Below are 18,346 nucleotides of genomic sequence, written 5' to 3' on the forward strand. Positions count from 1 at the left end.
GTATATAACATGTGCTAGTAATTATTTCAGATAAGGGGTACCACCTTCTTTTGCCTATAGAAGCACAAGTTGAGTATTAGAGCATTGCCATATTACAATACATGATATGGTACCTTAAGGAAGGGATAGAGTAAGTTAGGAAAAGAAATTATGTGTTCAGGAAGGAAAGCAAAAATACTGGTATTTAAGGACAAGCTTTGGAGAATGATAAATACTTTACAACTGGCACCAAAAACAAAGAAGCATAAAGGAACATAAGAACAGAATGTCCTGGACACTTGTGGCTTACCTCTATAGTCCCAGCTGTTTCAGCCCAAGCTGAAAAATCCCATGAGACTCTTACCTTCTATCAACCAACAAAAAGTCAAAAGTGGAACTGTGACTCAAGTGATAGAGCTTTGAGTGAAAGAGCCAAATGCCTGAAGCCCTGAGTTTAAACCCCAGTATCAGTATAAGGAAAAGCAAACAAAATATAATGAACTCAATGATGTAAATCTGAAGGATTTATGGTGGCTGTGTGGCATACTAGGTGAGATCATACAACAGGATAAAAACTTATTCGTTTCACCTTCTGTGTGGTTTTTGTCTGCTCTCAATAATATATAGCCATAGGCAGGTTACTTGACTTTTCTGTACATCAATTTTCTGGAATATAATAATATGACAATAATTGCATTTGAATCATAGGATCAAGTGAATTAATACTCCTATAACACTTATACTTGCAGTGAATATAAATCATATTAACATTCTCATGTTAAACCCTACCTACATACATCAATCCTACAACAAATAGCTTTCCTTTATATAATATATATTCGTAATATATATATATTCATAAAGTATACCTATATATGTATATATACATATATAAAGGAATATGTTTGTATGTATATACTTTCCCTTCTTATATATCATGCTTTGCCAAGACTGTATGATACTTTTCATCAGCTAGAGATGATTTAACTCATAGTAGATGAATTTCTTCTTTTTTTTCCAATCCTGGTGCTTGAACTGTCCTTTTTGCTCTAGGCTAGCACTCTGCCACTTGAGCCACAGTGCCACTTCTGTTTTTTTTCTGTGTATGTGGTTCTGGAGAATCAAACCTAGGGCTTCATAAATGCTAGGCAAGCATGCTACCATTAGGCCATGCTGCCTGTCCCAAGGGATGAATTTCTAACAGATTTTACTCTTTCTCTGAAACTGACCATGTAAAATACACATAGACTATATTTTGTCATTTTCCTTTAGCAAAATAGGTGCTGAAGACTATGGAATCTATTTTTTTAATTATTAAGAAAAAGTGGACATTAGGAAAAAAGTTAGGATGAAAGAATCCCATCGAGTCTTCAAGGTGGAATTAAGTCAAAGGCTAACAAGCAGAGCCTTACAAGAAATGTTTTTCTTGAATTTATTTGAAATGAGTAGCTATTCTTCACAACTGAAAAAGAAAAGGCCTTGATACGAATTTCTCAGGAGAAAAACATACTGCAAGTCACATGGGAACAGAGTCAGCCCAGCTACCAACTAAAAATGAAGCTGTAAGTATGGTTCTTATGATGTTTTCTGGGAAGACAACTAGAGTTACAGGGTTGAAAAATCACCTCAGTTTCAATGACTAACATCTTATGACCCAGAGGTGGGAAATTATTTCAGATTCAAAATATTTCACATTGAAAAAAAATTGGCATTGGTTATTTCAGGGGATCAGCTAGGTTAAAATCAAAAGTAGGAGAAAAAATACTTAATGCATGGCTGTTGAGTTATTACCACTGATGGGGTAATTCCTGAAAGTTTATTACACAGAAAGGTATATTCATGATTCTTGAAATTTAGTTTATTACACAGAAAGATATATTCATGATGAATCAGAATCTCGGCCATGTACTAGAAACTGATTTGATCACTTGTACTGTTTTATTTTCTAGTAGTAACTATTCACTTTTTCTATCAATAGCCATCTTTTTTTTGGGGGGGGGGTGGCAACTTATGTCTTGCAAATGTAATGTGGTCTCTGCTCTCCAATCCAGGGAAGAACAGAACTGAAGTCAAATAGTGACTCCAGTAATCTGGTATCCATTAGTGCTGTTCAGCAAAATATCCAACATCCTCTTGCCCTGTCTACATGGTGGGTATAGATGTCCTCATTCTTATGGATGAGGAGCTATTCTGATGGATGAATTGGGAATGACAGAAAGGCAGGCAGTTTTGAGGGCTATGCATTCGATTACTAATGGATCCACGGAAAGTTCTTCCTTCTGCTACCATTAGAGCAGCCAGATCAGGGTCGTTCTTCTTTTCTTAGTTTTATGCATTTATGCATGTGGAAAGGCCAGAGAACTGTGAAGATGTAAGATAGTTGTATTGCCACACAAAGCTGAACATGTCAGAGAAATCAAATAAAGAAGGAAAGGTAGATTCTTTCTGATTTAAAAAATATTTCTACAAAGATACATTGATCCTGGATTTTCAAGAACACATTAACTTTTTTGTTTGCTTGTCTGTCATTTAAAAAATTCTTAATGACATAAAAATAAAATTTAGAGGGCTGGAAGTTTGGCGTAGTGGTAGAGTGCTTGCCTAGCATGCATGAAGACCCAGGTTCGATTCTTCGGTACCACGTACATAGAAAAAAGTGAGAAGTTGGGCTGTGGCTCAAGTGCTATAGCTCTAGCCTTGAAAAAGCCCAAGAATAGTGCTCAGGCCCTGAGTTCAAGCCCCAGGATTGGCAGAAAATAAAATAAAATAAAATTTAGAGTTTAATATCTAATCGATCTCATGATAGTCTAACAGTTCATCTAAATTATGCTCTTTCAATGTACTATTAGGAAACTGTGACAGCTAGTGTTGTCTAGAAATGATGGTTAGGAACCCCAAATACAATATTCTTATGCCACAAAGTTCTTCAAATTACAGAAATCTTTTTTTAATTATTAAATTGTCTCTTTAAGCCAGGCATCATTGGCTCACGCCTCTAATCCCAAGTCAGAAAATTTAGATCTGAAGATCACAGTTTGAAGCTAGCCTGGACAGGAGTCCTTGAGACTCTTCAATCTCCAATTAACCACCAAAAGGCTGAAGTGGAACTGTGCACAGCTCAAGTGATTAGCTTTGAGGAAAGAATAAAAATGCTCAGGGATAGTACCCAGGACCTAAATTCACGCCTCAGGACTAGGACCAAAAAGAAAAAAAGTCTATTCAAGAGTAGTCATATTTTGCTTGAACAATGTCATTCTCTGTTTTCATACTGATTAAAATATTTCTCTAACTTGCTCTATATAAAATTAATGTGCTCCATAATTTGGCATGCAATCATATCATCAAAATTCTCATATTTTATTTTCAGAATGCTTTCTTTGTGGTATGCATAATGCATTAATGCATAGGCATTTAAATATAAATGTCATTAACATTTAGGATTAACTTTTTTCAGAAAAATATAATTTAGTCATTAAACTACTGATTCTAAATGATATTGCTGCATTCCAAAAATTAAAATTGTCCCATTATGTTTTCACACTGACGATAGTGCTATTTTAGAATAGAAATGTAAATGGATAAAACAAAGTACAAGAAGTCAAATTGCCTAGAGCCAAAATCTATATCAATCTGATGAATTTCCAGTTGTCTTTTTTTTTCTTGCATAGTTTTGAATTTGATTTAACTGGGGACCATAAATGGTGTTAAATTATGCACCCTAATTTTAACACTGTTTGCCAATGTAAAGACATTTGAATATCAAGTCAAAGGATTTTCATTCTCATCACACAACTGAGTAATTCATTCTCATCACATGACTGATTCAGCACTTGTCGGGTTATAGACTTGAGAATTTGGGTACTTTACATCGTCCAGGGTGTTATTAGGACTAATAACACTCATTATCTAAGAAGTCCCTGTTCATGCATGGTCCCTGTTTTTAACATCCATTGCTAGGGTTTGCCTGACTGATGGTAAAATCTGAGCAGCCCTCTGGACCCTATACCATATTACTCCATTGGTGTGGCTTATCAGCATTTGCCACTGTTTCTACAGTAGTGTTTCCAGGTGTAGAGAGGAAACAGAAAATTCCCTCTGTACTCATCTGCTTAGATTTTAATTCACTTATTACACTAAGTTTGAGCTCCCAATGATACTGTACATTCATGCATCCAATCACCCTGGAGCTCAAAGGCACACACAGTCATTTTCCCAGAGGAATACCCACAGTGATAGAAAGAGTCCCATATTTTGTCCTTCTTGATGAATACAATTATCCATTCAGATTTTCTTCTTGTTTTACACTACCATTTTGTCCATAGCTGAAATGGTAGACCATCTGCCTAGCAAGCTCAAGTCCCTGAATTCAAACCCCAGTATCACCAAAAACATCATCAGGTAATGAAAGTTATAGTAATGGTAAAGTCAATAGTACATAATAAACCCAATGAAATTATTCCAGTTGTAGCACTTAGCATATTTTAAATTACAATCATCAAGGAATTATAAATCTAGGGTATATATATGTATATATAACATTTATACATTTATGCATATATTCTCATGTCATATATGTCATAATGTGCATACAGAATATAGAAATATATATTTATGTAAGTTATATGTTCATATAAATCTGATGATTGGTTGTCAATCAGAATGTTTTTAGGGCTGTTTTATTGCATATAAAGATCATGCTATTAGAACTTTAAGGAGTGCTTAGGAACCAAACAAGTCTCAATTTTTTAGGCTGCTAATTGAAAACCCAAAGTATTTTGAATTGGGAACTCCAAAATATTTATGATACACTGTACAAGAATAGGGATTGATTAATTTGCCACCTTGAATATGTACATGTATAATGTTTATGGCAAAAGCAGACATACATAATTGGATAATACTTATATATGTCTAATTCTCTTATAGCCTTCTCTCACTAGAGAATACTTGATTTCAATCCCCAAGCCACATCAGAACATTTTACATTTGCCAGTTTCTTAAATTGAAACTATCAGGAAAGAAAATATAATCCACTTATCAATTTCCTGCCTCCTAACTGCATACCAAAGAAATAATGGCTACTTGAAAACAGTAATTACAGAGATTTTTTTGTGTTCTGGTCAAGATTGTACCACTCATTAGGGATGTGCAGATGTCCAAGCTTTAGTGTCATTGAGTTTAAGTCTTCTCACCAATAAAATAATTTTGCAACCATATTGTATGTAATATTATAAAAAATGAAGCTAATGTGTAGTAATATCTCATTTAATAGAGGGTATTAAATTAAGTATCTGAGGTTGTTTCTAAATCTGGTTAGGCAGAGGAAAAAAAATTCTTCAGAGTCAATGAATAACAAGATCCTTTCCTGCTTCCAGTATTAATGAAATGAAAGCAAGTCATAAATGAAAGGATAGTAGTTAAGGTCCTGATTTTAATATCATATGGATTGCATAAATTCTACTAGTCCTTAGAATTTTATTTTAATTTATATCTGAAAAATCTAAAATGTACATTTGACTCACTGCTGATTCTGTTTATTAATTAAAATTGAAAGAAGAATAGATTCACCAATAAGGAAAGTATAAATTCAAACTTCAATTTGTTTTAAAGACGTTTTTACAATCACAGGACCACCTTAAGTACAGAAATTAAATTATTTATATGTAGAAATTAAAATCAACATTAAGTACAGAAATTAATATCCTTTCAAGTATAAAAATAGCTAACTATATCATAAGAATTCATTTTTATGTCTGTTATATCCATTTTATTGCCAAACACACTTTTCCAATCCATTAGATTAAAATTATTCCATTTGGTAGGTCGGTAATATTTTATTACTAAATTAAAGATATTTTATATAGTTTCAGTACTCATACTTTAAGACACATGAATATAATTTTTAACCATATGTGTTTCTTAGGTCACCATTAACTCAATTAACAAGAGTGGGTATGTTCATACCCACCGATGAAAATGTAAAGGTGTTGGTGTGATTTTGTTTGCTGCGGCACTAGTTTTCCTTTTATGATCTTCCTCTAATCCAATATTCTTTTTGTCAGGATGTGGAGAACAGGGTAGGAATACAGTGACTGGCTTCTGAAAAGGATGATTTGATGGGTGTAAAGCATGAATCAGAGGGCTTGTAGACAATACTGAATAGGAAGAATCTTGCTGTGCTTTTACATACACCAGAAGAGAAGGGTCAACTGGTTGGATCTACACAAAGATGAAAAAAAATGATGTGTTTAGCAGCAAAATGTTTGCATATTCCTAAGTAAATTTTTTAAAAATTTCTAGAACTTCGCTTATGTATTTCTCTGTAGATCATTGAGTGAAAATCATATTGTTTATCTAAGAACACAACATTTGGGACCCATCAGACAAAGTCCTTCTGAAATCTGGTTCTGTCTGATGTCATAAATAACCAAACAATACTGAACGGTAAGCAATGTAATGACTTAGAAAGCACAAGAGACATTGTATGTAACTTCTTATTAGATCTATTGTTAGATCAAATGTTCTTTAGAAACTAGAAATACAAAGACACATTTTCTCTCACATAAGAATAATAATTAGCTGGACATTGAGGGCTAATGCCTATAATCCTAGCTATTCAGGAGGCTGAGATCTGAGGACTGAGGTTCAAAGCCAGCACAGGTAAAGAAGTTCATGAGACTCTTATCTCCAATTAACCACCAAAAAATTGGAAGTGGTGCTGTGGCTCCATGTGGTAGAGTGCTAGCCTTGAGTTGAAGAGCTCAGGGACAATGCCAGAGTTCCAGCCCCATAACAGAGAAGAAGAAGTAGCAGAAGAAGCAGAAGAACAAGGAGAAGGAGGAAGAGGAGGAGGAGGAGGAGGAGGAGGAGGAGGAGGAAGAGGTAGGAGAAGGAGAAGAAGAATTACAAGTGAGTACCATAATTTCAAAATTTTCAAGTTCATGAAAAATATTTATGAATATACTATAGTTCATCTATTTTCACTGTACTCTTTCCTCTTAATTCACCATTTATGATAATAGCTAGGAGAAGTAAAGAAATGCATAGAAATGTTGAGGCATGAAAACAGAGAAATGAATTAGAGGAAATGAATCTCCCAAAATGTACAATGACATACCATTGTACCCTTTGGAAACAGTATTGGAATAGGTCAAATTCTTTCTTCGAAAAGATTTCTTTTCATAATTAAATATAACTGATAACTCACAACAATAAATATTTAATTGATCACCTTCTGCCATTCTCTGGGATTCAAGGTATATTAATGTTATCGTCAGTTGTTGCATAGATTCTCAACATATGTGTCTGTCAATGCATACCATAAATCAAGTGATAAAAATAGATTAACAAGAAACTATTCAAGTAAAGCAGGGCATTATTTTGCAATGAGAGCCAGTATGCTCAAAATCATCACTTCATCTCTGAACTTACCTATTTTAACCGATTACAAATGCAAGAGAAACTTTCATTTACTGTTATGTAAAGCATATGCAACATCTTCAGCTTTGGAATCCTGAATCTAGGAAAGGGGACAAATCAGTTTTCAAAATGTTTACCTTTAATTGTACAAGCACTGGTGAGCTGAACACTCCTGCAGGGTAACTTAAGGAGATTCTGGAATCCATGCTTGACTTCAGAGTGAGGCCTTTCTTTGTCACAATGAATGACTCTTTCTTTAAACAAGACACAACAGAAAATATACCCAACTTGTAAGCTTTCACTGCAGCACAGGTCCCCTGTACAAAGAAGAAGACACTAAAACAAGCTGCAATACTTTTAGGAAAGTGCATGCAATTATTGCATGGATTATTATTATTATTATTTCTACATCATGCAATAATAATAATTTTTTAAAATCCATAAGTAATAAAACATGACTCTATAGAAATAATAATAATAATTCATGCAAGTATGTGAGTACAATGGGAGTCATATCTGTTATTTACATCAATATTAATTGCTTCTAGACTTCTAGAATCCTTTTTCTAGCATGGCATTGAAATATAGATATTTATGCAGAATATTTAAGACTAGTTTAGGGAATTCTAAGAAACTGAATGTCATGATTTAGGTAGTTTACTCAAACTCTGCAACAGAACACTGAAAAACTTGTTGTTGTAAGAACTTACTCTTTCAAGATAAATTCATCATAAGGAAATAGGAACAGTTGCCTGCATAGATACATTTGTGCTTCTTTTTCTCATAGTGACATTCAAACGTATAATCATACATGCCTTTTTAAAAAAATATCACACAGATGTGGATTGTGCATATAAATGATTGACTTGTATAATCATCAAGGCTAAATTACAATTAGGAGGCAGGCTTAGAAGTAATTTGGTTTTATTCATGCTTCCCCAAACACAGGCAGACTCCACCCTAGCGTGGATGGAAATTCATATACGCACAAACCCACACATTTCAGGGTCAATCACAATGGAAAACAATCTGTTGTTTGAGAGCTGAGTAAGGAGGAGATTTTACAACATTACCCATGCATCTGTGGCTGGGAAAATTCAGAGAATGATGAATGTTCTTCATTGGCCCAAGCGAAAGGAGTGAGAAGTAAGAAAGGTCCCCTGGGAACCACTAGTGTTTGCCATGCATTGAGACCAGAGTTGGCAGTTACTGGACTTTTAAAATTAGAGTTTTAAATGTCATAATACCCACATAAAAATCTAGAAAGAATCCAGATTCAAATTTTCCTTTGGCTAAAATTAAAGAAAAGTACTCTAACACTACTATAAAAGGAAACAATCATGCTTTTTCCTCCTTTTTACAGCAGATGATTCTCTTAATTTTTCTTTTGCTTTGATGATCCACTTACAAGCATCTTACAAAATTATTTTGTGAAAAGTATATGTGCTCTGAAAATGTTTACATTTACTGTAGCAATCAGACAAATAGGCCAAAATTAAAAAAGCCAAATCAAAGGCCATGTTGACCAGGCTTTTATACTTGCATACTCACAAGATAAAACTAGCTATATTAGTTGTATTGCACTATGTAATTAGAACAGCCTTCACCCTCTTATTCAGCTATATGTTCTTGTCTGTAAAGGCCACACGCAGAAAAGAAAGAGATGCAGTATGAAGAATATTTGTAATCATTTTCTGCCATTCTCATCCAAGAAGAAAAACTTACATATGCTGAAAAAGTCTTTTTTTAATTGGTTAAAAATATATTCAGTAACCCACAGAACAAACTATAATACTTAATTTAATAATAGCACAGATTCTCTTATTAAAACATGAATTTGTGAATACAGATAACCTCAGAGTTATTCTAGTATTCTATCATGAAAGTGACATTTTATTGACAACTGACATAATAGGCTTCTATTTTAAGAGTTTGTCAGTTTGAGCTAGGAATGTGGCTTAGTGGTAAAGTGCTTGCCTAGCATACATGAAGCTCTGAGTTTGATTCCTCAGTGCCACATTAACAGAAAAAGACAGAAATGGCATTGTGGCTCAAGTGGTAGAGTGCTAGCACTGAGTAAAAGAAGCTCAGGGACAGTGCCCATACCACGAGCTCAAGCCCTAGCACTAGCAAGAGAGAGAGAGAGAGAGAGAGAGAGAGAGAGAGAGAGAGAGAGAGAGAGAGAGAGAGAGAGAGAGAGAGGGAGGGAGGGAGGGAGGGAGGGAGGGAGGGAGGGAGGGAATGTTATCCTTAAAATTCTATAAGTTAAAAATTATTATGGTATTTATTTTTCTAGAGGAAAAAAGTAGTGAGACTGGGATAGTAGTCATTCACACTTGGAATTTGGGAGGCAGAAATCAGGATTGTAGTTTTGAGGTCAGGGAAGGCAAAAAAAAAAATCATTGAGATTCCATCTCAGGCAGTAAGCTGGGTGAAGATGGGATGGTGCAAGCCTGTTAACCTAGCTGCATAGGAAATGAAGGATGAAGGAAGGAAGATCGCAATCTGAGGCTAACCCAGATAGAAAGTGTGAAACCCTAACCCCAAAATGACTGAAGCAAAGACGACTAAAGCTGTGGCTCAAGTGGAAAAGTTTCTTAGCACATTGTAACAAAATATAGGAAGCAGATATCAGAACCTACAGTCTTTCAAATTCCCTTTTTTAATTTATTTTTTCTTTTTGGTCAACCATGTAGCTTGAATTCAGGGCCTAGGCACTACTCCTGAGCAATTTTGCTCAAGATGAGAGCTTTGAGCTACAGCTCCACTTCCCAGTTTTTTGAGTGGTTAATTGGAGAGAAGAGTCTCACAGAGATTTTCCTGCTCCTGAGTCAGGATCCTCAGATCTCAGCTTCCTGAGTAGCTAGGATTACAGACATGAGACACTGGCACCCAGCTCCAAGTTCCATTTATGGAATGCGAACACACATTCTTTTCATTTTTTACAAAATTTTCCAGTGCATGAATGATTTAAAAACCAATCTGCTATTATCTGGAGATTCTAACATTTTTAAAATTCTTTTTTTTTTGCCAGTCCTGGGCCTTGAACTCAGGGCCTGAGCACTGTCCTTGGGCTTTCTCAAGGCCAGAACTCTACCACTTGAGCCACAGCACCACTTTTGGCTTTTTTCTATGTATATGGTACCGAGGAATCGAACCTGGATCTTTGTGCATGCTAGGCAAGCACTCTGCCACTATGCCAAACTCCCGGCCCTAAAATTCTAAAATTCTTAAATTCCAACATGCTAGATACATTATTATAGAGCTAGTCAAATCATGAAGCTGGTGAAGTCATGGCAATGTTTTTAGGATGCATTGGAATATTTGCTGGTTCTAGACTTGCATTTTCTATTTCTATCTTTATCACATAATCTCTGTTCTGTCATCTTTACGGGTGGCCAAAAGCATGAGTGTCTTGGCACAGATCAAACAATCTGCTAATTTATTTTTTATCTATGAAGCAATTATGTCTTTACTACAGTCTCTCTGTCTGAATACTATTTGGAAGAGCCAAACAACAATTACAGATGTAGCCAAGTATTCTCTGACCTTGTAACTTCCTCTCATTCCTTCCAGAGAATTTGGGGTTAGGTAACTGGATTGGAGGTTTTTGTCAGACACTTTCACCATGATGTCTCTGTAATGTCCTCTGTAGCGTGCAGTGAAGGGGATGACAATGCATATTGGGAATGGAAGTCTCATTTCCTTGTCTGAGCATTCAACAGTAATGACATTGCTGACCAACTCTTCATCATCACCCACTATTAAAGAACTCATGTTGTTAGCTATCCGGCATTCTAGTTGCTGTAGGGCATAAGCAGGTGCTGTAATGTAACACGACACTTGTGGGTCAGTCCCTTCACTCAGCACATCATAATACCTGCAAGACCAAAATAGAGTTATTTGTCCAGTTATTTTATTCATATACTTTATAGCCAAACACAGAACAGGATAGGCTGGAGGACATTTTAGCTTGGTATGAAGTTTTGTTTTCCTACCAATTGATCCTCTCCCTTTGGGAGAGGTACTTAACTGCTCCTCTACTGTAAATTGGTCTTACAGAAAAATAATAGTCTGTTATTGCAGCTCTTTAGGGGTGCTGACATTTGAGGATGAAAATTTTGAAACAATTCCAGGTAGAAAGTCCCTAAAAAGGTAAGGTAAAGGAGCATGAGGCCCTGAGTTCAAGCCCCAGAACACACAGATACAAAGACAAAGACAGACAGTCAGACAGACAGACAGACAGATACACACACACACACACACACACACACACACACACACACACACACACACACCTTCATAGGGGTTAAGTGAATCGTATATATTAATTAATGACCAAAAGCTATACCAAGCACATAGTAGGCATTCTTAATATTAATTTGATGAGCTGTAATTATCACTGTTGTTGCTATTACTGTTCACATTATTTGTTTATTATTCACGCTACAATTAAGAATTTAAGGATTTCTCAGGCCAGGAGCATGGCCTAGTGGTAGAGTGCTCTCCTAGCATGCAAAAAGTCCTGGGTTCGATTCCTCAGTGCCACATACACAGAAAAAAAGCTGGAAGTCATACTGTCCAAGGACAGGACACAGGCCCTGAGTTCAAGGCCCAGGACTGGCAAAAAATATAAAAATACATGTATAATTTCTCTTAAAAAAGAATTTAAGGATTCCTCATGCTTGATAAACAAATAAAACTTAAGAAGTTTTGCTATTGTGAGGAGAGGACATAATCAAATATGACATATATCAAATGCAATGTTTTGAGGGTTTTTTTCTTTTGAAAAATTGAGAAAGGTGCAAAAATATTGAGAATTTACAGTTAATCATAAGCTTTTTTTGTTTTCTTTACCTCTCATTAAAGACGAATCATTTTTCTCTTAGTTTAATCAAAAACACTAGGAATTATCTTTAGAGAGCTGTTGTTTTAATGCATTCTGTAGAACAGGTTTTTAAACTACATAATTTCACTTAATCTTCACAACTGTCGTATCAGGGAGGCACTATTTTCAACACTACTTTATAGGCAAGAAAACTGAGACTTAGAAAATTTAACTTGTTGCAGTTTTGAACTGATAACCATTAATGTGAAACTTATACTCTCAAGTGCTGTATCTCCTCAAGTACCACTAGATCCAAAGCCCCTGCTAAATTGTCCCGGTACAAATCGAAACTAATGTGTAATATGTGAGGATTGAATGGAATAAAACACTTAAACATCTAGGAATAATAGATCAGCATAAAATAACTTTTCATTTATGTTTCTCCATTAAAATTACCTACTTGAATTTCTTCCCATTCTGTCACTTATCACTTCATACCAGGGAAATGACTGAAATTTAGGCAATGTTGAAGAGAAATAATGTATATCATATAGAGCGTTATCGTCTCATAATCAAATAATGGGCTTTTAGCTGTTTTCAACCATTTTGTAAATAAAATTTCAAAATGCCACTTTAGCATAGGAATCTTTAAAAATACTAAAACTATAAATACTAATAATACTGAACTCATAAAGCTGTTACTAATAGAAAATGAGCACACACATTGTTCCCTTGAGTTTTCACTGGTAATAATAGTAGAAATTCAAAATACGAGAAAAGTTCTGTAGAGGATACTGTGAGCCAGAAACAACTCGTATAACCAAAAATGCCTCTCTTGTGTCCCAGTAACCATCTTAATACATCCTTCTTTACACAGTGAGGTTCCTAAATGACAGATAAAAGAGTTCTAGGAGACTTATGAATAGTTCTACTTTTCCTAATCCTCACTAAATATCTTTAGCCATTAAAACAATCATGTTAAATTTTTGCCTAGTCTTTTCTCTCCTTTGTGTATGTTTGTATGAGGATAGCCATGATAAAGAACATGATGCTGTTTGGAAATTTACTCATGGGAGAACCACAACAGTTCCTCAGCAAAGTTTTGTTTACAACGTATACCTTTTTATGTGGCATAATGGCTTACTAGCCCGGGGTATTTCAGTGAGCTGTCACCCTAAAATATGCAAGCCAAGCACATTTTGGTTTGGATGGCACAAAAAGAGGAAATTGTTAACCAGGGAACACCTAAAAGAGGTATTAGTGGGAGTGGTTCTTACAGTGACTCAGAAGCTGATGTTTTGAGTCATTTCTGAACATGAGGCTACGACTTTTCAGTAGGGAACTATATACTGACTATACAAGCAGTTGTTTTGCAGGGCCAGTAATTGTTACTAGTTATGCAGGTCTTTCAGGTGTTGAACAACTCATCCATAGCATGTGTAGATTCTCTGCTCCATAGAGAAATCACTGCTAAAACTAGCCCGATCTATCCACATGGTACAATAACAAAGGCCCATGAGAACAAAATGATCTGTGAAGTTAGTTCACACTCAGTGATCTTGTTCCGGATATGGAAATGGGGTTCATATCTTCTCAAGAGATCTTCACCATATCATGACCAAGAAAAGGGGTGAGAAAAGCAGTGAGTGGGAGACACAAAGTGAGGATTGTTTGGGGTGAAATTAACTATCTCACCAACATTTAAGTTAAGCATGAACACCTGCACATAGTGCTTAGGCCTTCTGTGACCTTCTCATTTGACCTTACCAAATACACCCAGAAAGCACATATTATTTTTACAAACATGAAAATGAATCTAAAATGGAAAATTATCTGACTCCCCCAAACCAGTTTTTCCTGACTCTTTCCTCAGTGCCTGACAAGGATGTTACATTTATCTTTGAAAACATTAGGGAATTCTAAAGGCACAGATTAAAAACTGGTAGTGGTCTTCTTCAGGATATAAATAAGAGGCTAGAGAATTATTGTTATTCTTGTTAACAGTCTGCAAACCCTTCATCTTTATCATTGTAATTCTAACAGTAGTAATTTAGAAAATATTCCATGTTGGGAACAATTGTTTTTCACAATTTTCCCGCCTAGAAAATAGTTTTCTATTATGTCTTTTTTTTTTTTGCTTTACTATTTTCTCATCTGAAAAATGGTTAAATATACTGGTCTTCTAAAAGGCTCAGTTAGCAGGAAAAGCTGCAACTACCTATTTCTAGAAGAAATAACATACTGGTAAAAAACAGCCATGTAAATTTCTGATTTCAAAATCTTTTGGAGATATGACATGGAAATACAAAATTTTGTTTAGGTACAAATCTGGTGCACACTGCTGTAGTCTGAATGTTTGCATTCCACCAAGATTTGTGTTAAAATCTTACTGGTAGTAGGGAATATTAGGGGATGAGGCCTTTGAGGGAGGTAATTAGGTCATAAGGGTGGAGTTCTCATGAAAGGAATTAGTGCCATTTATAAAACAGCAGGAAGGGAGCTTTTTCATGTCTTCCCCTGTGGAGAGACACTAGAAAGCCTCAGCAGACATAGAATATGCCATTGCCTTGACATTAATCTTCTCAGTTGCTTGGACTGTGAGGAGTTTCCATTGCTTAGGAGCTACCCTTCCCCTCAGTTTATGACATTTTGTTATAGCAGCCTAAATGGGCCAAAACATTTACTTACTACAGAAAGACTTACAAGGAAACATAAATAAGCACTTTCCACATTGTATTAACTTACTCCTTTTCCATCATGTTATTTTTTTGCTTTAGACCTTCTGAGTCACTGGGAAGATGATTCACATGATTATTGGAGATCTCGCATGTTGTTGAGAATGTGGTCATCTCTTCTCTTTGGCTTTCTGAGATCATTTGAATTTCTCTTTCTGTTGTCTGGATTGTGTCATGAATCTTTTCCTTGTTGCCATTTGTGTTCTGAGCAGCCACGTGCTCCATTTGTTTATCGTCTTTGCTTTCTGCATTATCTGGGAACACTGGGTTCTGTAACTCCCCTTGACCTGTTACATTTCCACTCAATGATGTATTGTATCTTTCCCCCACTAATTCAGAATTTATGTGTGTTTTATTTTCTTTTAACTGGACCTGGTTTGTGTCATGACTTTCCTTTTCATTTTCAGGAGAAACAGAAGCTGTTTCTATGACATTTAGTTCCCCTCTTTCAGTAATGTCTGTTGCTTTGGTATCTTGAATGGCCGATATTGTCTGCTCTGCAGTACGCTCATCATGCATGCTGCATAAATTACACATCTCTTTTTCTTCTTTCTTTAGAAGCATTGCAGCGTTCCCCAAATATTCATTCATTTTCATGAGGCAGTCTATGAAAGCAACAATTTCTAGACACACAAATAAATATACAAATATTTAAATACAAACCATGCTTCCATACTGACAAGGTAGAGCAAATTTATCTTGGAAAACTACAAGGGCTTCACTGGGCATTTAGGTTAACTTCCTGAAAAAAAAGAATCATTCTAGACTTTGTGCATTTTATATGTTATGCATTCTAATACTTTGAATTGGAAAGAAACTACTTTCAAATGTAGTCTCAAAAGAGAAAATTTAATTTCTCTGGCTTTGAATTTTGAAACCAAACACTATGCTACCCTTCTCAACATTATCATTCAGTCATTATTTGGATGATTTTGAGTTATTCTTTGGCTTTTATAGGTACTATATGGTATCCTTTTGGATTGCTGGGCCTAAAATAAGCTAAAGTCTCCAGAAAAGGCTCAGTAAACAGGAAAAGCTGCAGCTACCTATTTCTACGGATGTTCATGTTGTAATTTGGGGAAGAAAGTAGTTTGGTGCTGTAAGGATTAAGTTAATGCTATGCCTCCTCTAGAGCTCATGATCATAAGCTAATTTTAAATTAATCTTTCACAGTAGAATCATGCACAGTAGAATCTTTCATCAGTAGAATTTAGTCGTATCCTGTAATGGCTACTCAAGGACAACTAAGTCAAATCAAGCTTTCTCACTGCAATTCTAACTCTCCTCAGGATCTGATAACAACTCACATCCTCATTTCCTATCAGGCTCCTATCTGTACATCCCTCTTATCATTACAGGGGTCATGGATGACATCTTGTGGGCTTAATTTCTTCCTAACCTTTAGGTCAGTCTAAACTAAGGGATCTGTGATTTAAGTCTCCATACCTCCTGGCTTTTTAGAAGCATTATCAATTGCTCTCCTTTTTCTAGTCTGTTTTCTTTGGGTTTCAGTTCTGGCAACTTACCCTTCGTTTTATCTTTGAGACCTTGACTTGGTTTTGAACTCTTTTTTAAAAAAAAAATTATGAAAGCTGAGTTATCATCTTAATTTGTTGCCTAGGCTCCATATTCAATTCTCCCCAGAGACTGAAGTCCTGGTTGTAGGTCTAGCAGATGACATATTTTTCTGATGCCTGCTATTTGTCTTCTAGTTCAAATTTCTTAATATAATCTACCCTAGATTCTCGATTGATTAAAGCCTACCGACTTACTCTGACAGGGTTCTACTTCAGCTAGATTTCAAAGTGCTGGATCATATTCATCAGATACCATATTCTTCCTGACTCCTTGCACTTTCCAGCATCTATAACTAGACCTACTCCCAAGAATTTGCTCTCTCTCCCTTCAGGGTGGAAGGAATCCAACTTTCTATTCCAGCCTATCCAGTCTTCCCAGTACATTTGTAACTAAATAGGTCTGCACTCAAGTGATTCTAGAGATAGAACCTACCAATCTAAAATAGAGAAACTACATGCTCTGCCTAAACCAGGCCAGTATTTGCCTACTATAAGCCTAATAATACTTGAGGACTCCTAAATTTCCAGTTGGAAATAAATTTAAAAATAAATTCAGCTCATTCTATCAGCTTTAGTTAAAGTACTATACTTTGTTCTAGCAGAATTCTGAAATTTCTGAATGTCTCACCTTAAAAATAGGATCCTCCAAAATTCAAAAGCGTTTCACTTGTGTGTATCTGAGGGGACTGACTTCCAAGGCCCCTATATTTGTATTATCTTATTTCCTCTGCCATATGGTTAGCCCCTTGTCAACAGAGATTTGCAGCTAGCCTTGCTTGTAAGCTTACTTGTCCCTTGCAGATACTATTCTAATCAGTATTTCTCCAAAAAAGAAGTCAAATAAATAAGCAAATACTTGCCTTGTCTCCTGGTACACTGATTTTCTTTGTCAAGCAGACCATGCAGCTGTCCGCAGGTGGAACGCAGGGTCCCTGCAGTGTGTTCCAACAGTTGGCAAAGGGCTTCATTGAGCTCCTGACCCAAAAAGACCACTGTGGTTACCCAAGTGGCTTTCTCATGAAGATTACCACCCAGGAGCGCCTGCTTGAGCATGTGGTTTTGTCTCCAAATCTGCTTCAATATTTGGCCAAGTTTACCTGAACCTATATCTTCTGTATCCATTGTCTGCTCCCCCAAATTATATGCCTCTTTCTTGCCAACAGAGCCTTAAAAGTTTAATAAATTCAAACTTGGCAATGATTATTTCTCCTAAATTCTAGAAGTTGACCCAAGTCAGCTAGCCAAGCACTTTCACACAACATAATAGTTTATTCAGCTTGTTGTTGACCAGTGAAAAGTTACTAGGTAACCAAGGGAGGGGCGTTTCTGAACCCTGAGTGCTATTGTGTACAGAATAGATTAATCTCAAGGATAGAAACAGACCTCACAATCTAATACCCCATGTATATCTTTATCTTTTTTACATATCCAATATACTATTGGAGACCATGTGCTTTTTACGTTTTAAAGCATCAAAATATGGATTTCAAATAGAATGACTAATACGATATAAGGCACATATGTATATTTTGTTTATAATATTGCTAACAAAATTCCTAAATACATACTTCAAATATCATATAAACAAAAATTATGGTGTCTGGTTTTTGTTTCAAAATAATCTGAGAATATTGGAAGGGGATATGCATGAATAGAACAGGGTGCACAACTGATAATTATTAAATCTGGTTATGGTTACACATAAGGCCTTTACAATCCACATCTATAATCCATAACAAGTATATATATTTATATATCCAGAATGTTTTTATAATAAAAAGCTAAAAGAGAAAAGATTCTTCCACCAG

The 18,346-nt window shown here is 35.6% G+C and overlaps 1 protein-coding gene across 1 annotated transcript in view; it reads right to left on the bottom strand.

Annotated features, from left to right (window-relative positions):
- Nucleotides 1–17,681, bottom strand: part of Dthd1 (death domain containing 1) — a 43,428-nt gene extending 25,747 nt beyond the window's left edge. Inside the window, exons 1-5 of the mRNA XM_090344088.1 lie at nucleotides 17,399–17,681; nucleotides 14,972–15,584; nucleotides 10,948–11,278; nucleotides 7,536–7,715; nucleotides 5,948–6,198 (exon numbers count right to left, since the gene is read on the bottom strand). Of these exons, the coding sequence (XP_090200214.1) occupies nucleotides 5,948–6,198; nucleotides 7,536–7,715; nucleotides 10,948–11,278; nucleotides 14,972–15,584; nucleotides 17,399–17,660 (1,637 nt within the window). The 5' untranslated portion in view covers nucleotides 17,661–17,681. The remainder of the gene's footprint in view (nucleotides 1–5,947; nucleotides 6,199–7,535; nucleotides 7,716–10,947; nucleotides 11,279–14,971; nucleotides 15,585–17,398) is intronic.
- Between the last annotated feature and the right edge of the window lie 665 nt (nucleotides 17,682–18,346).

This window comes from Megascapheus bottae, chromosome 13 (assembly GCF_031878675.1).
Source record: "Megascapheus bottae isolate mThoBot1 chromosome 13, mThoBot2.hap1, whole genome shotgun sequence".
NCBI lineage: Eukaryota > Metazoa > Chordata > Mammalia > Rodentia > Geomyidae > Megascapheus > Megascapheus bottae.